Raw genomic sequence first — 24472 nt, forward strand, 5'->3', positions numbered from 1 at the left:
ACTGGCTAGACATAGTCACCTGACATCGCAACCTAAATCTAGCCTAATATGAATGTTTTATGACGTTGTGTGCCTGCTGGGCAATCACTAAATGCACTACAGAATGTTACACACATCCACAAATTATATTTAAGTGCATCAGCTTTTACACCGAAATACTCACTACTTGCTACTCTTGAGTGCTTTTTTACTCATACTGTGAGTAATATTCACAACATATACTTTTACTCTACTTGCACTACAATTTTAGGCAATTAATGGTAATTTTACCTAAGTATGATTTTTCGGTACTCTTTCCACCACTGCTCAATAGATATACTGTATATACAGTAGATAAACTCAATTAACATGCAGTCATAGTCAGACAGACACTGTTTAGAAGCTTGAATCTAAACAGTGATGAGTTCTGTTCGTATGACTGTTCAAGTGTTTTTAATGCATGAAAAATAAGACAAAATTTATTCATCCGTAATCAGTAATCTGAAATGAAAAATCACAGAAATGATTAAACAAAAGTGTGTAAAATCAATAAATAATAACAATGTAAATGCAATGTTTCTACATTTTCACGTTTGCTGAATTGCCATATATTATTGATTTCATTATAAACATTTTAATATTGTAACAACCGTGTAAAATGCAAGATAACACACAACATTGTATTGTTGACAGACATGAAAAATGAGAGAAATGCATTCTGGGAGAAGGCCTATTCTGAGCTGCAGACCCACTGCCAAAGTTTGGGTCTTGTTTTTGAGGTTTGTGCTGAGATTACTGCTGTGATCTAATTTAATTTAGCTGGAAAACACTTTATAATATAGGTTTCAAACTTGATTTCTGGAGGGCCACGGCTCTGCACAGTTTTGCTCCAACTCTAATCAATCACTGCTGATCCAACTAATCAAGGCATTCAAGATTACTAGAGACTATTATGCCCTGTTTCCACTGACTGGTACTGTACGGTACGGGTCACCTTTATCAGGCTCGCGTTTCCACTGCCAAAAGTGTACCAATGGCTCACTCGAGGAAATCTCGCTCAAAGTAAAGATTAATGGGTCATTCACATATCATATGAGAAGCACTTCTCACAAAACAGATGCTTCATACACATAAACACTTGTGTATAAATGTTCATTACTAACCTTTCTATGAACATAATTTGATTATAACTGTAGATCAATGACAGTGCGAAATACTCTACTGCAACATCTACAATTATATAAAATAAATAAATAAAAGCAACATATATGAACACATACCGACCCTTACAGTCTCCGATATGTTACCAATTACAGAAAAACTCTACTCCGCATACATTTAGTCCTTATTTGGGTAAAAAAACAACACAAAATATAGCCCACAGTCAATGCAAACCTTTCATATGTGTCTTTAATCTTCACCAGCACATGCAACCTGTTGTTAGAAAGTAATTTTGTCATTTCGAGTTTATAATAGTCCAAAAAAGTGATGATAATAGTTAAACATGGCAGTTTGTTTGTGGTTTAGGTTGCTATCATTTGCAACCATATCAAAAATCATTTGCTCCTTTGTTTTTTCCGGCTTCTCTTTTGTTTTTTTGCGCTTCACTTTCGCGTTTTTCTGTATCTGAAAGGATCGGATGAAGCACTTCAATAATCACATGCACGTTATTATTATCAGCTCAAGAAGTTCGTTATTTCAACGAACGAGCTCTTTCCGTGAGCTCTTTTAGATGGCCTCGTAAAACAAAAATAGGACACGGCAGATTTTGTTTTTCTTGGCTTTGTGGTTGTTCATCAAGACAACTACAAAGTTTGGTTGAGCTTGGGTTATATGTATATGAGACAGTCCTCGTAGATGACGTAGTGGACCAGGCCCGCTATGTAGTTGACGATCGCCTACACCTCCCCCTACCCTAAACCCAACCATCACAGTAGCATGAGAGTTACCTTAGTGGGAGGTACAAGGTCCGCTACACCTCCCCCTACCCAAAACCCAATCATCACAGTAGCATGGGCTTTACCTTAGTGGGCGATACAAGGTCCGCTACGTAGTCGACGAATACCTACGTCAAGCTGCGGGCTGCAGCGAGGACATCTTGGAGACAGTCCTCGCTGCAGCCCGCAGCATGATGATGTTGTTGACCAGGTTTGCTACATAGTAGAAAATCGCCTACACATCCCCCTAACCTAAACCCAACCGTCACAGTAGCATGAGAGTTACCTTAGTGGGCGGTACAAGATCCGCTACGTAGTTGACGATCGCCTACGTCATCAAGCTGGGGGCTGCAGCGAGGACATCTTGTTTTGTTGTGCTAGGTACCCTTTGCAAAGGGTACCCAAAAAGTGGTATGGTACGGTTCATTTTTTGGTACCGTTTGACAGTGGAAACGGCCATAAAAGCGTACCATACCATACCACTCAGTGGAAATGGGCCATTAAGCAGGTGTGAGTTGGAAGTGGTTGAAGGTTGTTGAACTGTGCAGAGCTGTGGCCCTTCAGGAATTGAGTTTGAGACCATTGATTTTTAACTATTTTACATTTTCTATGCCCACAGGTAGTGGATTTCAAATGTGGAATGCGTGATATCACTGCATCTGATCATTTAATAGCAGAACTGTGCATTAAAGAAATTGAAACCTGCCAGAGGATATCAGATGGGCCAACTTTTATTGTAAGTGTCTCCAGCAGCTTCATTAAATTCGTAATATTTAGGTCATTAGGTTTGTTTCTAATCTGTAAGCATAAATGTAATGCTCTGTCTCTTTTTCAGGCTTTGCTCGGAAATCAGTACGGCCATCGCCTTGTCCCGCGCCTCATACCAGAGGCAGAGTTTGAGTTGCTGCTATCAAAACTTTCCAAAGATCCAGAGAGTTTAAAGCTCCTTAACCAATGGTTTTCCAAAGACAGTAACTCAGTCCCACCCACATATATCCTCCTGCCAATCACAGTGCACTACCCACATTACAATGAGAGAGATTCTGAGAACGGACAGTTGCGTGATAATGATGTCATATCCTGGAATCTAACAGAGTCACGGCTGCTGCAGGTTCTCCGCAGCGCAGCTCTGCAGGCTGAGAGAGATGGGGATTTCACTGCTGATAGCAAGCACACGTTTTTCAAATCTGGCAAGAGATTTTTTAAATGTTTCATGAATATGCAGAATAGGGCCTAAATCTTATTTCAAACCTGGTGAATTTTTGGAAGAATTATAGAGCATAGAGCAGGGGTGCCCAAACTTTTTCTTATGAAAAACCAAACTTGATTGAGGCTAGTGGGCCGAAGGTAAATATAGTTGTCATAGGTAATTTCCTAGTTTATTTAATAATGTTTAGAAATGACTAGAAAACATTGCTTTATATTAACTAATACAGCTTTTTTACATTTAATAATAAACTTATTACAATAAAATCAAAACAATCTCATGTATAACAGAATTACACTAGTTTTTGCCTTGATTTGCTCGCCAATGTCCTCTGCATAATCCTCTGTTTGTCAAGTGACAGTATTTTTAAAAAATCTGAATAATTTACAACATTTTATTGAAACCTTTAATTTCAATTAGCTTTTTTTGTAGCTCAGCAATAAAACAAACAAAAAAGGTTACATCAAATTAGAAATGACAATCTCTGTGTTAAAGGCATTCATCCCAACTCATACTCATACAACTTTTTTAATTTGATGACTGAACCCTCGAAGTGGGACCAACCAAAAACAGCAATTGCTGGATCAGGGGTGAGGTTACAAGAATAAGCCTTAGAGTAAAATTTCACTCGAAAACTCTAAAAGTTTTGGGCATGACCAAAAAAGATGTCGTAAGGAGCAGGGTGCACCCTTATAGATAGATATAGCTCAGAGTAAAGCCACTGCTCCCCACATCGAGAGAAGTCAGCTGAGGTGGCTCGGGCATCTGTTTGGGATGCCTCTTGGATGCCTACCTAGTGAGGTGTTCCAGGCATGACCCAGGACACACTGGAAGGACTATGTCTCTGGAGGGAAAGTCTGTCGTTCTTTCCCAAGACTGCCCCCGCGACCTGGTCCTGGAAAAGCAGATGAAAATTAATGAATGAATGAATTTATTATTCATTGTTTTTTTACAATAGTTTGTGTAACATTTTTTACTTCCATGTTTTTTGTGTGTTTTATAGTTTTAGAGTATGAGATGGAGCATGGCTTTCTCATGACTCAAAGGGATTCGTCAGCTGTGCTGTTTTTCCGCGAACTGCCTCGACTTAGTAAAAGAGACTGCAAGAAAAACTTTGCAAAGTTTCTGCTGGACGTCACAGCCGATGGTTTGCTGGACACACAAGCCCGGGAGCTCTTGACTGACCTAAAGCAACGCATCTGCAACACCGGTCGCCTCCAACCACTCTGTATGGAGCTCAGCAAAGGAGCCATGGACCCAAGCCGAAAAGAACACAAGGAATATCTGGGAAAGCTGTGTGAACAGGTAACATCTCAATTGAAGGAACTGATTAGCAGAAATGCTCTACAAACCTCAGGAACTTCAGTAGATCCAGTATGGTCCTGGTTAAAACAGGAGATCTTTCATCATGCCAAGTTGAGTGAGAAGAAGTGTGCTGTGTTTAAAGGGAGAGACGACATTCTGGGAAAGATCTCAATCACCATGTGGGAATCCAATGATGTTTCCCATGGACCTCTTCTAATACATGGACCTCCAGGAGTTGGTAAAACGGCTCTGCTTTGCAAACTGGCCAAGGAAATGCAAGCAGTTGTTGACAGTCGAGGAGTTGTTTTGCTGAGGTTGCTGGGAACATCTCTACTCAGTTCAGATGTTGATTCTGTTCTTCGAGGTGTTTGTCTTCAAGTGTGTGGAGCTTTAGGGTTGCAGTCCCCATACTCACATATTGCCTACACCCATGAAGGGCTAGTTCGATTTTTCCATTCCATGCTGGAAGACGTATCGAAACAAGGAGACACTCTACTACTCATTCTAGACTCATTGGAGCAGCTGTTAGAGACAAACAAGCTTCATAAACTAGACTGGATACCTAAAATAATTCCACCCAATGTGCAAATCGTATTCTCAACTTCTGATGAGTGCTTGGAGAAGTGTAAATCTTTGGTTTCAGCTGAAGAAAACATCTTTAAAATGGAACTTCTCACAGAAGATCAAGGGAGAGACGTCATCGATGCCTATATGAGTGCAGCTGAACGCAAGCTGACGGCAGAACAGTTAGACACAATCTTACACTGCTTTAAGCAAAGTGGAAACCCTTTGCATCTAAAACTAATGCTAGATGCTGCCAAACTGTGGTCCTCCTACACCCCCATGTCTAGTGTTCACCTGGGCAAGTCGGCGGAGGAAGTGATGACACAGTTTGTAGAGTCACTGGAGATGAATCATGGGAAGAAGCTAGTCAGTCATGCTCTGAGCTTCATCCTGCTATCAAGGTGTGTCATTTTTTCTCATGTTATTTTAATCAGTCACTGTCTGGGCCAAATGCGACATGGTGGCTCAGTGGTTAGCACTGTCGCCTCACAGCAAGAAGGTTACTGGTTTAAGTCCCAGCTGGGTTAGTTGGCATTTCTGTGTGGAGTGTTCTCTTTGCAGGGGTTTTCTCCGGGTACTCTGGTTTCCACCACAGTCCAAAGACATGCGCTATAGGTGGATTGAATAAACTAAATTGGCCATAGTGAATGAGTGTGTATGGATGTTTCCCAGTACTGGGTTGCAGCTGGAAGGGCAGCCGCTGTGTAAAACATATGCTGGATAAGTTGGTGGCATTTGGCTGTGGCAACCCCTGATGAATAAAGGTGAATTAATGAATGAACGTCTGGGCCAATAGCCTAGTGGTTAGTGTGCTGACACATAGTGCCAATGCACTTCAGGCGTTTCAAGCTTGAATCCCGGACCTTTAATGATCATATTCTCTTCTCTCTCTCCCACTTAACTTACTGTTTAGCTATTGTCCTGTTAATAATGTCAAAAAATGAATCTTTAAATCTAATCATTTACTTTTCACATTTGAAACAGATATGGACTTTCAGAGGCAGAGTTACAGGATGTCCTATCATTAGATAATGATGTTCTGGCTGAGATCTATAAATGCTGGCTTCCTCCGAGCCATACGCTCCTGCGCTTCCCACGCTTTCATTGGTCAAGACTCAGGCATGACCTGAGTGCTCATCTGACGGAGAGATGGGAAGGTGGCATTCTTTTGCTGGGTTTCGCTCACAGGTAAAATTGGCTTCAACCTTTCTGTTTGCTAGAAGACTTTCTCACCCTGTTATTTTATTTTTTGGATTCTGGTTTTGTCTTACTTGCTTTCTGGAACTCTTTCTCACTAGAGTGGGCAATTTCTTTCTCCGTCTCAAGTCCACCGACATACATGGCAAGTTAACTGGACAAATTGGTAACAACAGGAAAGCCGTCCATACGGAGGTTAGCGGTCAGCTGGTAAGCGCAAAAAGGAATGTAATCATATCGTCCCTTGTAATCAACGCTATGTAATCATAGCTTTCGTTGATAAAGTCAACGACATAATTCACCATCTCCAGAAATGTATATAGGGCTACGTTTTGCATCTATGAGGCAAATTCACCAATCCTAACAAGCTGAAATTTGACGCATGTCAATGTTGCGTTTTAACATATCTGATATCTGTCTCTGGGTTGTTGACATGTCATTGCATTTTCACTGTCACAACATTTCAACATTCAACATTTCTTTATCTTCCATGGACCTCTTGTTATAAAAACAGCTGTGTTGTTATATTCTTTTACATTTTTGAGCCAAATCTCAGCACAGGCTCTTTCTGAAATGTAGCCCTATATACATTTCTGAAGATAGTGAAGTACGTATGGCTGCATTTCTTCTTTAAATTGAACACTACGGGGTGGTATGTCACCATTTCTTTTTGAGCTTACCAGCTGATCACTTACCGCCATATGCATGGCTTTCTCGTGGTTACGTTTGTCCAGTAGCTCGCCATGTACGTCGGCGGACTTGAGATGCAGAGAGGAGTTGACCACAACGATGAGATTTGAGTCGGATAAAGAACAGTTCCAGAAAGCAGGTAAGACACAAACAAAAAGCAAAAAATAACAAAGATGTAAATAACAGGGTGAGAATTTGGAACATCTGAAAATGTGGTAAAAATCAGGCGAGGGCTTTTCTTTTTCTGAATTGCTTTTGAAAACTATCGGTTTGGTTTAGGGAAGTGGGTGGCCGGGTCAATCTATGCTTTTGAAAACACTATTGATTGGGTTTAGGGAAGTAGAAGGGTGGGTTAGTCGATCTGTCAGTCAGTCAGCCGTTCAGTCAGTAGTCGACAGCTGCCTCTGGTGGATTTACATGAGAACAGCAGGACGAATGGCACTCGCGAGAGAAATATGAGATCTGAAAGAGCATAAACAGCGGCCTCTGGGATTTGCAAAAACAAATACTGCACAAAAATAGCTAAATATGTTTAATTAATTTGCGGATACTGAATGCTTAGAATGAAATGTAAAAGTGTAAGTTCACATACCCTGCCGTACAGGTGCAGTTTGCTGTCAGAATGCAGTTGTTTTGCTTGTTGATGATTACCCAGGTCTTGTAAAGTTCTGTCTGCTTGTCTTGTTATTGGCTAGGCAGAACCTTAGTTTTTAGCACTACAAAGTTTTGTATCTGGTAATCATGGAGCATTATTTCTTGCACAAGACCACATAGAATGAAATTGTAGGTGTCCAAAGACTTGTAGGCCTTTAACTTCTCTCTTGTAAAATCATTTGGAGCTTCAACAACATAGTTGTGTAGGACGGGCTGGATGCTTGGCCGTTTCGTCATATCCAAAATCCATTGGGAGGGTGCTATCGCAAATAGACCTGTCAGACAAACGCAGCTCACTTTAACGTTAATTTTGCTGAATAACTGTGCTTATCACTGGGTGACGAGCTGTTATAATATGCTGAAAGCATTATGTAAATTATAAATATATTATATGTAATCAATATAACTAATCTCTAATACAACAACAAACTCTGTACCGTATCAGATGTCATTCGCTTGCTATAAATGCTAGCCCTCCCGGTTTTTTTCTGCAACCTTAATGCACGCGCTTCCTGAATATTTACAAACCCGTAATTCACCTATATGGATTACTGCTGAACAAACTACAGGATGTAAATTGCCAGTGGAGACAACACTACTGACAATCAACCAGAAAAACGTAAAAAGAAGGTGCGAATGAAGGTGAGCTGTATTTTTATAGTCCTGTAATTAGCATCTGTGTCTGTGGGAGTGTCCAGATTATTGTCAGCTGTTGCAGGAGTTGATGAGCACAGGGGGTTTTGGAGTGTATAGAAAACCCAGCTGGCAATTTCAGCAAACTAAAGGAACTAAATCGCCAGTAGAGACAACCCCACTGGCAATCATAACAATGATCATTACATGAATAAATTGTTTTTAAAAACTAACTAATACAAAAATATAATTAAAAACTAATTAACTAATAAAAATTGCTTTCAAGAAATATTGCTATCACAATTCTCAACAGCAATTGCATATTTTCCCATTATCATGCATCTCTACATCATATAACTATATAACTTTTTCTCATATACTGTAAAAGATATGGACGTAGTATCTGTGACGTCACCCATAGGTTTCTGAAGAACACAAAAGATGCTTCAAGTAGGCGTTGCCATTTTGTTTGCGTGTCATCGCACCAACCTGGGGATACCAAACAAAGGCAAAGAGGCGGAGCATGAGCAGAGCTACAGACGGCTGCTAGCATTTTGCTTAGATAGGCTTTTCTTTGGGAGAAACACTTAATCCTTCATTACCTGCAACTCGTTTGTGTTCTGACCACATGCGCCTGGTTGTACACTTTATCAATAAAGTGTTTAGACTTTTAAAAACACTGTTGTAATACATTGAGCCACTAGGCATTGTTCTTAGGACGTTTTCTACAGGAGGAAAACACAAATTACTTCCAAACACTTAAAATTTAGTCTGTGTTAGTAAATGCAAGACTATTTATGAAATCCAGGAATAACACTGAATGACAACGTTTCAGGTGACTGTTTTATGGCCTACAGCTAATCAGTCTGTCAAATTATGATGTGCATTCAAGTTCTAAAGAAAAACATAAATGATAAATAAAACAAATACATTTATAGAAATGGTATAGAAGTATATAATTTCACTCATAATTTCAAAAAGAAACTGACTGTGTAAAGCCACATAAAACAAAACCAAAAAATAAGATGTATATGCTGAGCTCAGCAGCTAATCAGCCGGAATCAGCTGAGGTGAAGTGACGGTGACAGCGAGACCTAGCTGGCACTCAAGTGGCCACGCCCTTAATTATGTAGACTTAATATAACTTAAAATAAACGAAATGGATGAGTTATAAAAAAAATCGCCCCCTCACAGTTGTCATGAGGGGTAATATTAGCTATATGAACCAAAATCGTTCTTTATACCAGGCTGTTAACACCTTTTACTCTGCTGTAAAGTTGGCCATTTAACAGTGGGCTCATTAGAAATCTGCTCTATTATGGAGCCAGGACTAGAGGAATTTCGATGAATTGCAGTTTCAGTTACTTCCATATTAGCTTCATGAGGGAGAGCAGGAGGTTGCCGCTTTGTTTTAACGTCAAAAATGGCATTTTCTAAAAGAAGCATTTTACTGCCTAGATATGCTTAGACTGCTTAGATATGACAATGAAATGACAACTTCTGGTCTGCTAGTCACTATTCCATCATGGTCCTCATCTCCACCTTTACTTCTCCTAGGCAGTTTACAGAACTGGTAAGGAGGAGATATTTGTCACGTGATATGAAAGCTGACATGCACACAATCCTCGCTGAGTATTTCTCCGGACAGTGGGGTAAGGGGCAGCTCAGACCCATCCTTCTCCCCACACTGAGCGCATTTCTCAATGCTGACAGAAAGGTATTGCTATAGGCCATGAAATTAGCTTTATGTTACATATATGTTTACTTGTAAAGTAACTAAAATATTTTTTTGTATAAAATCAAGGTATCACCCCAGCCCTTGTGGTTCTCTGGAGAACTTGCCAATTTACGTAAGATTCATGAACTTCCCTATCACCTTGCTCACGCAGGAAAATGGGACGAGCTACGGCAATCAGTGCTTGGTGAGTTTTGGAAAGTAACAGATACATTTTTCAGGGTGGTGGAGGAAAACAGCTGTTTAACGTACTTAAAGTGTCATGAACAGTGGGGGAAAGAGTACTGAAAAATCATACTTAGGTAAAAGTACCATTACTTGCCTAAAAATGTAGTGTAGATAGAGTAAAAATATCTGATGGGAATATAACCCAGATGTATTCCAGCACCCTGAGCTGCCTTGGTGGAATGGTATATATAAATGTAAGGAATTATTATTATTAACACAGCATATTTCTTTTCAGTCATGAATGCTAAATCAACGTATGTGACCATGGCTCAAAATGCAACCTTCGTAGGGGCAGCATATGTGTTGTGACTGAGTCACAATTCGAATATGCTTAAAGAGCCCATATTATACATGAAATAGGGTCATATTTAGGTTGTAAGGGTCTCCAACAACAGTCTAATATGCATGCAAGGTCATAAAACACTTTGATGGTCTTATAACCTGCATTTATTTTTACCTAATTATCCCAACGACTCCCATATGAATCGTTCAGCGATTCATTTGTTCCCAACCCCCTCCTCAGCGCGAAGCTAATCTGCGCTGATTGGACCGATGACAGCCTGCTGCGATTGGTCGACAGTGACAGGCTTCAGCACGAGACAGAGTGAAATGCCCAGCTGGTAATCAACTATATAAAAGTAGTCACAGTGCACACGCGCTTCATAGTGTAAGGCTTTTTTCACACACACACACAACCCTCCTCAGAAGAACTGGGGAGATCGACGCGAGTCTCTCTCTCTCTCTCTCTCTCTCTCTCTCTCTCTCCCTCTCCCTCTCCCTCTCTCTCTCTCACACACACACACAACGCTCCTCAGAAGAACTAGGGAAAGCGACGCGAGTCTCTCTCTCTCTCTCTCTCTCTCTCTCTCTCTCTCTCTCTCTCTCTCACACACACACACACAACGCTCCTCAGAAAAACTAGGGAAAGCGACGCGAGTCTCTCTCTCTCTCTCTCTCTCACACACACACACACAACGCTCCTCAGAAGAACTAGGGAAAGCGACGCGAGTCTCTCTCTCTCTCTCTCTCTCTCTCTCTCTCTCTCTCTCTCACACACACACACACACACACAACGCTCCTCAGAAGAACTAGGGAAAGTGACACAAGTCTCCTGTCTCCTAGCTTACGATCGATCGCCATAGCAACGACAAACGGCAGTGGAACGCGAGCTCACAAAAGCCTTTAACCTTAAATCCGTAAACAAAGCGGCACGCGTCGCGTTTTTAACGTGGCTTACATGTGATAAGAGAATATAAAGAGTAACCGCGTGTACTGTACCAGGTTAACAACTCATCTTTGGGTAGAGACTGTCAATATTATCCATCTGAGCACAGCGTGACTTCATTGACCGGCGGCGTCTGTGTGTGTGTGTCTAGTGTTTTTTCTGTGTTAGTGGGCGGGGCCGCAGGTTTCAAATCTCCCTGGTTTGCGCGCGTAACTACTGGCGAGGCTTGTGTTTCGTGGCTGCGTCATCGCGAAACACCTAATGACTCGTTATCAAGGCGACTCGTTTGAAGCACTATGAGTCGACTCTTTTATAGATGAATCAATAGTTTTAAACACTGTACACTTACAGATTTAAGCCTTAGCTGGATATTTCACTTCACTTAGAGCTGTGTTACACACTACATGGAAGGGCATTTTCAAAAACCCATAATATGGGCTCTTTAATTTATTTTCAAGATCTGAGGTAAACTGTCTGCTGCTGCTTTCAGTAGTATGGCAATAAATGTCACATAAATGGTATTCGAACTCACATTGGTAGCATTAACACTGAATAAAGCACATAATCAGCACCTGAGGTGATCATTGTCATAGTAGTTTTATGCTGTTGTTCCACCGTGAGAAATAGATAGTTTCCAGAGTTCAACAGATTTTTTCTACTGGTCCGATCAGGCCAATCAGGTTCTGATTTTTACTTTACCTGAAAAAAAGTTCACCCTCCCACTCCCGTTATAAGCTATTTCTTAGCCACATTTTTTAAATAGTGTGAAAAATAATGTCTGTGAATCTAGAATTTGAATATTTTAAAAATGTCAATTGTATAATGAGCTAATTTCAGTGTTATGCAAACAAAAAGAGCAGTATGAAAATGTGCAGATACTTTATTGCAGTTCTAAATTATTTAACAAAAGGTGGCTGACTGTGCAAAACATCATTTAATTTTTTTGTCATGTTGTAAATGTCTGCTTCCAAGACGTTAGAAACATATGCTTTCTTTTTTTTAGCCTCATAATTTGATGTTGCCATCATGTTGCCGCCTCCTTGCTGTACAAGTTGTTACCTCCGCGTCGCCCTCTTTAAAAACAGCCCATCAGTAAAACTGTCTTCCATTTTGGAATTCTCAAAGATGTTCAGTTAAAAAATGTTCCTAACAAACATAGACAGCAGATCTTTGTTATGTAATTGACTGATTTCACACGGCCGCCATTTTAAACAGCGAAATCGAGGCTGCGGTGGGGAGAAACCCGGAAGTATCGCCTGAGTCACACAGAAATGTTGTGTACCTGGCTGTATATCTTATCAGCGAAGAGAAAGTGACACAAATTTATCATCTCAATACCTTCCGAGTGACCCGAAGGTCTGTTCTGAATGGATAGTGAAAATAAAAAGGCATATCAGACCTCATTTTCAGCTAAGTTAAGGGAAATGACACTAGTTAGCTAACGTTTTCTTTCCCAAAACACGTTTTAGATGCCATTTATCAAATCTCAAGTTAATAGACTGATTCTTTCACTATATTAGACTTGTCACAATACAAAATTTCGGTACTGAAATGTAAAAAAAACAGTGGCGCTTAAATGTTAGCGGGAAATGGACATTTTTAAAATCTCAGTACAGGGACAAGACTGTTACAGACAACAAGAGAGTGTGCTACAGAGGACTGCATTGTTTTATTGCTCACCGGGTTACATAGGTTGAAGCAGGAAAGCCTCCCCATGGTGTTTACCTGGTGCCATGAACTGAAACCTAGGAGGACACTTAAGCGTATTACTCTTAAAGAGATTGTAATGTTGTTTGATGCCTAATATGCTTTTTAATTGTATAAATTAAATTGAACTGAATGATGTTAAAGTGATGTTTACACCATATCTGCATTTTGAAATCATGGCAATAGCTGGAGGTTTGTAGTCCACAGCACACTGTTGCAATGTTTACAGTGCTTATCCTACACTTTCGGGTTTCTTCCAACCGTAGCCTCGATTTTGTGTTTTAAAATGGCGGCCGCGTGAAATAAGCATATTACAAAACAGACACAACCAATGTCTCTGTAGGCATCTCCCAAGTAACAATATGGCAACCCTTGGTAATCTCATTTCCACTTACAGTAATTTTCACATTGACAACTGTCTATATTAATGTTTAATTTAATGTTTAACATTAATGTTTAATGATTTCATAAGGAAATAAATGAAACATAAACACATAAACGTGCATGTGTTCTCACAGGGAGTCTGGACTGGTTGTGCTGTAAAACCCTGCAGTGTGGTGTGAGCTGTGTTATTCAGGACCTGACACTTTGCACCGACCTCACCGACTGCCCTGAGATACAGTTGCTGAAAGAGACGTTTCTGCTTCTTAAACCCTCGCTGGATTTTAGCGACGGCCGCGTGGGTAAGCATTGAACATTAGGGCAACTATTGGCTGCATAATATCCGTGCAAAATGAAATATACTGTATACTTTTTGTTCTATTTACTAACATTACATCTTAAAATGTCTTCAGATGTCGATTGGTTGTTTCTGCATGATTAACTACACAATGCATTTAAGAAAAATGCTAATTGAACAAATGGTATTATTACTGTAATTTAAATGCATTTTTACTGTTAGTTAAAGTGTAAAAATATAAATTATAAATGATTTATTTGTCAGGTTATTTATGTTTTTTTTTATTGCTTCCTTTTTCTTTCTCTTTTCCAATTCATTCATTCATTCATTCATTCATTCATTCATTCATTCAATCATTTTCTTTTCGGCTTAGTCCCTTTATTAATCCAGCATATGTTTCAGGCAGCGCATGCCCTTCCAGCTGCAACCCATCACTGGGAAACATCCATACACTCTCATTCACACACATACACTAGGACGATTTAGCCTACCCAATTCACCTATACCACATGTTTTTGGACTTGTGGGGGAAACCAGAGCACCCAGAGGAAACCCACGCGATCCCGTGCTAACCACTGAACCCTCTTTTCAAATTCTTCCTTAATAATTTAGGGATTTACATATAACATTTACTGATATTTTCTGTCAAAAAACAGATATTTACTCTCAAAACAAATCTTCCACTTCAAACAATATTGCCAAAAATGTCAAATCTGCCACAATTTTACAAGTTTGTTTCCCCCTTGACTAATTCTTCCTCTCTTTTTCTGATAGATCCCTCGCTGTTAGTGACAGAGATCTTTGCCAGGCTGCAGGGTCTTGCTGATCATTACCCCTCCATGATTGGTCAGCTGTGTTCTCAATGCGTGGACTGGTTTGATTCCTATTCTGACCCATTGCTTGTGCCCAAATGTAGCTTCTTTGAAGCCCCTGGGGGCCCACTAAAGAGCACCCTCAGAGGATTCACTAAAGGTGACACTCAGTTGAATCTTGGTTTTGTACATTTATATATGTATTTATTTATTCATTATGTTATGTTATTATGTTATTATTTTATTATTATTATTATTATTATTATTATTATTATTTTGTTTTTGTAAAAAGAAACTTTTCAACCATGTTTTTTTCTAATCTGCTTTGTATCATAAAATATTAATGTAGTAAACTAGATAGTAAAGTTTGAGGACAAACTCTATGGTGGCTTGAGAAAGCCTAGCCTGAAAGTTTGAAGTAGCTTTAACATCTTAATTAACTGAAGTAGTCTTTAAGAAGTTTGAAACAGTTGGTATAGATTGATAACTACATATAGGTTAGCACGTTTGTTGTATGGATTGCCATGTTTCTTGCTAGGCGGTTGATAGGGTGTTCTGAGCGGTTGCTATGGTGTTGTTAGGCAGTTGCTAGGGTGTTCAAGATGGTTGCTAAGGTGTTGTTAGGTGGTTGCTATGATGTTCTGAGTGATTGCTTGGTGGTTGCTAAGGCGTTGCTAGGCAGATAAAAGGGTGTTCCAGGTTGTTGCTAAGGTATTGCTCAGTGGTTGCTAGGATTTTCTGAGTGGTTGCTAAGGCATTGCTTGCTATGCGGTTGCTAGTGTGTTCTGAGTGGTTGTTAGGTGGTTGCTTGATAGTTGCTAAGGTGTTCTAGGTCATTGCTAAGGTGTTGGTATGGTGGTATGAGTAGTCGCTTGGCAGCTGTTAAGGTGTTGCTAGGCGGTTGCTAGGGTGTTCTGAGTGGTTGCTTAGGCGTTGCTAGGTGGTCGCTATTGTGTTGTGAGTGATCGCTAGGCTGTTGCTAAGGCATTGTTAGGATGTTCTGTGTGGTTGCTAAGCCATTGCTAGGCAGTTGCTAGGGTGTTCTAAGTGGTTACTAAGGTGTTGCTAGGCAGTTGCTAACATAAGTTAGCACTGTTGTCATTTGAAGTATTATGGTTCTAGTATGAATTAGCATGTTTCTAACATGAATTAGCATGTTTCTAACATGAAATAGCATGATTCTAGCATGAATTAGCTTGCAACTAGCATGATTCTAGCATGAATTGGCATATTGTTAACATGATTCTAGCATTAATTACCATGATTCTAGCATGAATTAGCATGTTACTATCATGATTTTAACATGAATTAGCATGTAACTAGTATGAATCTAGCTGTCATGATTTTAGCATGAATTAGCATGTAACTAGCTTGAGTCTAGCATGAATTAACAAGTTACTAACATGTTTCTAGCATGAATTGGCATGTTTTTGACATGATTCTAGTATGAATTAGCATGTAACTAGCATTATTATAGCATGAGTTAGCATGTTACTAACATGATTCTAGCTTGAATTAGCATGTTGTTGCCATGATTCTAGCATGAATAAGCATGTAACTAACATTATTCTAGCATGAATTAGCATGATTCTAACCAGAATTAGCATGTTACTAGCATGATTCTATCATGAATTAGCAAATTGTTAACATGATTCTAACATGAATTAGCATGTTGTTGGCATGATTCTAGCATGAATTAGCATGTAACTAGCATTATTCTAACATGAATCAGCTCGTTACTAGCATGATTCTAGCATGAATTAGCATGTTACTAGCATGTTATTAGCATGATTATAACTCGAATTGGCATGTTACTTACAGCATGAATTAGCATGTTGTCAGCATGATTTTGACAAGAATTAGCGTGTTATTAGCATGATTTTAACACAAATTAGCATGTTATTAGCATGATTCTAACTCGAGTTAACATGTTACTAATTCTAGCATGAGTTTGCATGTTGTTAGCATGATTCTAGCATGAATTGACATGTTACTAGCATGAATCTTATGATCAGTGCACCAAGTGGCTGTATTATCATCAATAGGCTACTTTAGCATAAAAGTTTGTAACATAAAATTGTAAGAAACGATACTGTACCTATGAAATGTTCTGCCTTTGTGCTTTGTTTTCTTTGTTTGCTCGCTACTACATGTACACAGTGCTAAAGTCCAGCCTCTTTTGGCTTTAGTCTTGACTAGTGTGGTTGAATGACATTTGTCCTTGGAGCACTGTACAAATATGGCGGCGATATTGATGCTTATCAGGGTCTGTATACGATATCTAGTGTATATATATATTTATGGCATGATTCTAGCAATAATTAGCATATAACTAGCATGATTCTAGCATGAATTAGCATGCTAATGTAATAAATAAATAATACATGTATAAATTATTACATTTATATATTTATATATTCTTTATGTTATTATTATTATTTTGTTTTTTGTAAACAGAAGCTCTTCAAACATGCTTTTGCAAACCTGCTTAGCGTCATAAAATAACAAATAGTAATGTAATTAATAAATATAATATAATAAAAATACATATGTAAATAAAAACACATATATATATATATATATATATATATATATATATATATATATATATATATATATTTATATATATATATATATATATATATATATATATATATATATATATATATATATATATATATATATATATATATATATATTTATTCATTATGTTATTATTTTATTATTGTTATTTTGTTTTTGTGAAAAAATCTCTTCAAACATGCTTTCGCAAATCTGCTCAGTGTCATAAAATGATAAATAATTATATAATAAACAAATAAATAAATATACATACAAAAAATACATTAAATAAAATAATCTAATCTGCTTAATGTCAATTTGTAGCAATATGTGTTTGTTTTTTCTTGCTGATTGTAGGGGTGAAGGCTGTTGTTCTGTGCTCAAAGAGGAAGCTGTTAGTAGCAGGTTCAGAGGACGGACTGATCATAGTCTGGAGTCTAAACAATCTGCAGCCTCTTCACACTCTTTCTGGACATAAAGGTACTGTTGAAACCAAGGGTGACGCAGCTCAGAGAAAAGTTGCGCACACAATTCTCACAATTCGATTTCTGATCTACCTTTTCTGGCGAAGGTTCTTGAGCGGGTGGTCGTGGGGCAACTGCAATAACACCTGCAAGCAAACTCTTTGTTTAATGCATTTCAGTCGGGTTTTAGATCAGGACATAGCAGGGAAACTGCTTTAGTTAATGTCGTTAATGACCTTCTCTTGATTGCTAATTCGGGGGCTTGTGGTATTTTAGTGCTTTTAGACTTAACCGCTGCTTTTGATACAATTTCTTATAGCATACTTTTGGACAGACTTCACAACTGGGTTGGTGTGGATGGGATTGTGCTGAACTGGTTTAAATCCTATCTTTCTGGACGTTCACAGTTTATCTATGTAGGGGGGTCACAGATCGCCTACTGTTCCTTATGTCATGGTGTCCCCCAATGGTCAGTACTTGGTCCACTTCTCTTTAGTATTATATGTTGCCTCTTGGTCAAATCCTGCAAAAAATTTGGGATAAGATATCATTGTTATGTCGTTGAAACACAGATCTATATTAACACTTCTCCCAATTCATCAGCATCAATGTCATCGCTTAACGCTTGCTTAATTGAAATTAAAGCTTGAATAGTTAAAAACAAAGATTTTATTGGTTGGCACTCCTTCTAACATCAAGACAAGAGGTGTAGTGAACTTGAGTTAACAGTTGATGGGTCTGTCTCCACACCATCTCCCCAGGTGCATAATCTTGGTGTTCTCCTGGACTCTCAGCTTAGTCTGAAGCCTCATTTTGAACATGTAACTAAAACAGACTTTTATCATCATCTTCCCGCTTACGTCCTTTCCTCTCGAGGCCTGATGCTGAAAGACTTGTCTATGCTTTTATCACGTCTCGCTTAGATTTTTGCAATTCTCTGTTCGAAGGGTTACCAGCTAATTCTCTCAAGATTTTACAATACATCCAACATTCTGCTGCGCGTTTGTTGACACATACATCATCTCGGTCTCACATCACTCCTGTACTCCAACAGCTTCACTAGCTGCCCGTTAAGTCTCGTATTGATTTTAAGACATTGATTTTAACATAAAAAGCGGTTCATGGTTCAGCTCCAGGTTACATTTGTGACTTGATATTCATTTCCTCTGCCTCTCGCTGTCTACGATCTGCCTCGGGTCCTGCGCTGTTTCAGCCTCGCTGAAAACTCAGCACAATGGGAGGTAGGGCGTTCTCTTTCCGTGCACCCAAACTGTGGAATGCTCTTCCCACTAACATTAGGAATGCTGGTTCCTTGGACTGTTTTAGGAAGGTTTTAGGATCTTTTTAGGACTGTTTTTAATTTGTGATAGCTCTTTTATTCTTGCTTTATTTTTTATTGTTTTACTGTGCTTTGTTGTTTTTACTTTTTTGTAAGCGCTTTGGGTCTTAGAAAAGCACGTTAAAATAAATTTTATTATTGTTATTACTTTCTCTGTCTTAATTCGAAACAAAATCTATACCGAAAGTGTGGAGTCCTACTCTGTCCATCCTACTTTTTTTTAAATTAAATCATTAATTATTGGTCACACTTTGTTTTGATGGTCCGTTTGTTGAATTTAAGTTACATTGCAACGAATTCTCATTAGGTCATAAGTAGTCTGTTAGGTTGGGGTTAGAGTTAGTGTTAGTGTAAGTTGACATGTACTTGCAAAGTTTCTTTTAGTCAGTTAAAAGTCTGTTGAAGGAGCAGTATCAACAGATATTAAGCAGACAGTCTACTAATGCTCAAACGGACCATCAAAATGAAGTGTTACCTAATTATTTATTAATTAAATGAAGTATTCTTTGCAAAATGTTATTTTTTATTGTTTTTTAAAAGATTGGAATAAAATAGTACTGGTGTAAGTTCAGAAAATCTTTTAATATTATTTGTCTACAAAATATATATATTTTTGAAATATTGTCAACACAGGCTCATTCTGAAAACGTAGCCCTACAGACGTTTCTGGAGACTGTGAATTACATAGCCAGAAGCACATTCGGCCGCATTTCATTTTTTTTTAACGAATGCTACAGGGCGGTGTGACGCCAATCCTTTTTGCGCTTACCAGCTGGCCGCTAACCTGGACGGCATTTCGGCTGCAAGTTTGTCCTGTTAGTGCGGGTAGAGAGGATTTGACCACGACAATGGGGTTCGATTCCGGTGAAGAACAGTTCCAGAAAGCAGGTAGGACAATGTTCTGTCTTCTTCTTTTAGCAGCAATAATGACGACTGTTATATATCAATTTAAGTCACAACAGACAAAAACAGAATCCAAAAAATTTAATAGACAAGTAAATAGCAGGGTGAGAATGTGGTAAAATCTGAAAACATGGTACGAGGGCTTTTCTCGTTTTGGATTGCTTTTGAAACGTATTGGTTGGGTTTAGGGAAGTGGGTGTGCGGGTCAATCGATAAAATTGGTTGGGTTTACGGAAGGGGGAGGGTGGGTCAGTCGATCGTTCAGTCAGTCAGTCAACAGCGGCGTCTGATGGGTTTACGTGAGAACAGCAGGCACGAATGGGACTCGCGAGGGAAATTTGAGATCTCATAAAGTGTACACAGTGACCTCTTGCGTATTCGCGAAAATGTGCTGCCGGGATGTATTTCGCGGTCTCCAGAAACGTCTGTAGAGGTACATTGTCAGAATGAGCCTGGGTTGAATATTGTGTAGCCTTGCACATTCTATATGTGATTATAGGATTGTGGGAACATTTATGAATCGCCAAAATAAAACTTTAATCTGTAAATAAAATAAAAACTGTAAACTAAAACCGTTATTTAAACAGTTTGTTTGTGTATTCATGAACTTTTTTTTCATGAAAATATTAACTCACTCTATACCTAATTTTGACATTCTCTGCCTCCTAAATCTTACATTCAGCTTCAGTTATCATCAAATAATTAAGTGTAATTTTCATCTTTTTGTGCGTAAGTTAAATAGACATTTGCATAAAACATATTTTTAGGTAACACTTTATTTTGATGGTCCATTTGAGTATTGGAAGACTGTCTCCTTAATAGCTGTTGATACTGCTCCTTCAACAGACATTGAACTGACTATAAGAAACTTAGCAAGTACATGTCAACTTACACTACCCTTAGGGCATACTCACACGTTTTTTAATTCTTCACTTTCGCCAATTGGTGAAGTTATTTGTGAAGCAGCTGTCGCCACTGGTTTGCATGGTTCGGGATCTGTAAAGCTGCGATGGATCGATGGATTTGCTCTTCAGTGTTTGGACTCTCAGTAGTGATTATTAAACCACACTGAACTGAGCTAAACTGAACTGAACTTAAACTCTGAAAACTGAACTACACTGTTTCAATTTACCATGATCTTTTATGTGAAGCTGCTTTGACACAATCTACATTGTAAAAGCGCTATACAAATAAAGGTGAATTGAATTGAATTGAATTGAATTGAATTGAATTGCTTTGTTCGGCCCTCCCGTCTCCTCCGACGGCCCACACTCTCACTACACTTGGGCCTGAGCACGCTTAAGTCATCGATGATGCGCTGTTCAGTAAGAAGCACTATCGCTGAGCACAGTGGAGATTTCTTTAGTTATATTGTTTTAGTCGTTTGGGATGCACAGACACAGTCAAATAATTCGCTGAACAAATCAACCAATTTAGAAGCTCACAAACAATCATAAAGTCCTCGTGCTGCAGGAATTGCTGAAGGTGCAGCTGTCGTGCAGTGATGGGTTTGCAGTGAGTTAGAGCACTCACACTTCTCAAACGATCCGGGAAACGGGCCTGGGCACGGTTCAGATAGCATAGTGTGAGTATACCCTAACCCTAACCCCAACCTAACAGTCTAATTATAATCTATTGAGAATTAGCTGACATGTAGATCCAATGTAACTTAAATTCAACAAACGGACCATCAAAATAAAGTGTGACCTTTTTTGTTATTTGTAATTTAATTTATAATAATGCACTTTTTGAGTCTGTTTTTATGTTCTGGTCAACTCTGTTACATCAGTTATATAAAGGCATAACAATATGTAAAATAATGATAGAAAAAGCTTGTGATTTGCTTCAAGTGATGTCACTTCCCTTTGCGGGAAACTCTGGAAGGCATTGAGACTTGTCATTATTGTACTCTCATTCATTTGTACTTAATATTTAGGATACACCAATAGTAGATTCATTATTTGTGAACTGTTATTGTGATATTCATTCATTCATTTTCTTTTCGGCTTAGTCCCTTTATTAATCCGGGGTCGCCACAGCAGAATGAACCGCCAACTTATCCAGCACGTTTTTACGCAGCGGATGCCCTTCCAGCCGCAACCTATCTCTGGGACACAACCACACACTCATTCACACTCATACACTACGGACAATTTAACCTACCCAATTCACCTGTACCACATGTCTTTGGACAGTGGGGGAAACCGGAGCACCCGGGGAAACCCACGCGAATGCAGGGAGAACATGCAAACTCCACACAGAAACTGACCCAGCTGAGGCTCGAACCAGTGACCTTCTTGCTGTGAGGCGACAGCACTACCTACTGCGCCACCCGTTATTGTGATATTTCAGTGCATTTCTCATTCATGTTATAAAAACAATAAATAGATCAAATAAAAACATAAAATTCTACTTTAAACCCCGGTCAGATCACACGATTTTGACACAATTTTTCTTGATGTAGGGTGTCGTAGAGATTCGTAAACGACAATTAGGCGTCGTGACACAAGATTCAATCGTTTTTTATGTAATGTGGCATAGTTCACGACAACCGATACCATGCCTGTGACGCCTCTCGACACCATCGCAGAAAGTCTAGTATGATTAATTTTTTTTCTTATTCTTTACGACGAGTTCCATCACGTGTGTGACACTGCCCAGTAGGAGCACATCATTTCTCGGTTATCTCAGTGGGTGCTGCTGTTAATGCGCCGGTCAGGTAATCAAAAAATAGACTGCATATTTACTTATGGGTTGCTCGTGTGTGGATTTGACCAGTCATTGGTTATGCAAACATTAACTACTTTCTCTAAAATATTAGTGTTTTAAGCAATTTATCTGACAGACTGGCTCAAATATGCAGACATCTCCATTCTCACAACGAGTTTCTGTGTTCTCTCATCCAGGGGCGCCTGCAGGATTTTATTCAAAGGTACGCACATTCAGCACCACCCCGCCCCATCATCCCTTTCTTATTTCAATTTCAAAAAACACTGATGCTTGCTGTCAAAGGCTACATTTATTTATTGCCGTGAGTGAGACCAATAAAATGAAAGCACATCATTGTATTATAATAATTTAAATGATTAATTATAATAATGTATAATTAATATAATAATATAATATAAAATTATTAATTAGGCAAATTTTTATATATTTTGGTTGGTCAGTTATCTACAAGATAAACAAAAATAACATCTGAGGTGAAGCGCTTCAAAACCAGCCCACTATTTGCTTCAGAGCCAAAACATGAACTGATTTGTTAAATAAAATAATAATCTAGCCTAAATAAAATCAAAGTGAAATATTCACAGTTTCAGAGAAGCCTATATTAAACTGTTTTCACTGTTAGTGACAAAACCATCCGTTGCACCGGTCAATAACAATTTAATTCGTTTAATCAAGTAAGTATTTTTTCTTCTCCCACCATGCATGTACATACACACTTTAAAACACACAAATAAACACTTTTATTTATTCTTATTCTTTCTTGCTTTGTCAATATATCGTAGTGTGTACTGTTTAGTAATCAATTCACTCCCTCTCAGGGTTGGTACGCATAATGTACAGCCGTACGGCTGCAGGCACCACTGCTCTCATCCTTCCAACAGAGTTTGTTATAATACATTGTAAAAGCCTGTCCTGCTTATTCAAATGTGTTATTAATAGTGAAAACAGTTTAATATAGACTTCTTTGAATTTTATTTAGGCTAGATTATTATTTTATTTAACAAACCAACACAATCTCAAGGCAACTTGTGTGTTGAAGCATACAGTATAGCGGACTTCTCCTGAAGCACTTCACCTCAAAGGTTATTAGTTATTTCTTTTTATCTAGTAGTTAACTGACCAACGAAAAATACATAACAATTAAGATATAAATTATTGCAAATGAAATTCGTTTCAAAAAGATATTATTTCCAAGAAAACATACAATTATATTTTTGTTTGTGCCCATCCAACTGTGCGATGATGATTTGTTCCACTCTGTGGAAAATGAGGATTTTATTAATGCTTCACTGCTTCACAGCTGCTCATGTGCTTTCATTTCATATTCAGGCAAGGTAGTGTTTAATAGCAACATTGGCAGAAAAATATACATTTAGATAATATATTAAATATTAGAAAATATATTAATATTAACAAGGAAACATATAAGTTTGATCCTATACATGTCATAACGAATGCCTTTAAATAATGTAGTTATTAGTTGTCAGCCAGCATCAGTGTTTTTTGAGATTGAAATTGAGATGAAATGTTGAGATTGAGATGAAATGAAAAGAAATTATAGCAATTATATAGAAATTATAGTGTTATAGCAACACGTTATTGTTCATGACTGCTTTGGGAAATAACACTCTCGTAGATGTCACGGGATGACTGATCGTGAAGGAATGTGTAGTCTGGCACATTTGTTACCCACAACAATTGAAGATTTTATCAAGAAAAAAATAATTTAAAAAAATCGCTTAATCTGACATAGTGACTTTCGTAACCGACAATAAAAATCATGTGATCTGACCGGGGCTTTAGACATGCCATGTGGTCTCTGGTTTGATGTTAGCATCTTGAGCTAAAGCACAAAATGGTGGAAAAATATCTGTTATTGTGAACTCTGTGGTTTAAAAAGCGTAACTATCATTATTTTATAT

General features: G+C 38.4%; 1 protein-coding gene across 1 annotated transcript in view; it reads left to right on the forward strand.

The window, feature by feature from the left end:
• The window catches only part of nwd1 (NACHT and WD repeat domain containing 1), a 51961-nt gene that overhangs the window by 3145 nt on the left and 24344 nt on the right, over nt 1-24472 (forward strand). Inside the window, exons 2-11 of the mRNA XM_056467714.1 lie at nt 673-758; nt 2536-2652; nt 2752-3106; nt 4127-5393; nt 5977-6180; nt 9724-9883; nt 9971-10088; nt 13580-13744; nt 14515-14712; nt 17472-17594. Of these exons, the coding sequence (XP_056323689.1) occupies nt 673-758; nt 2536-2652; nt 2752-3106; nt 4127-5393; nt 5977-6180; nt 9724-9883; nt 9971-10088; nt 13580-13744; nt 14515-14712; nt 17472-17594 (2793 nt within the window). The remainder of the gene's footprint in view (nt 1-672; nt 759-2535; nt 2653-2751; nt 3107-4126; nt 5394-5976; nt 6181-9723; nt 9884-9970; nt 10089-13579; nt 13745-14514; nt 14713-17471; nt 17595-24472) is intronic.

The sequence above is a fragment of the Danio aesculapii genome, chromosome 11 (assembly GCF_903798145.1).
Source record: "Danio aesculapii chromosome 11, fDanAes4.1, whole genome shotgun sequence".
Lineage (NCBI taxonomy): Eukaryota > Metazoa > Chordata > Actinopteri > Cypriniformes > Danionidae > Danio > Danio aesculapii.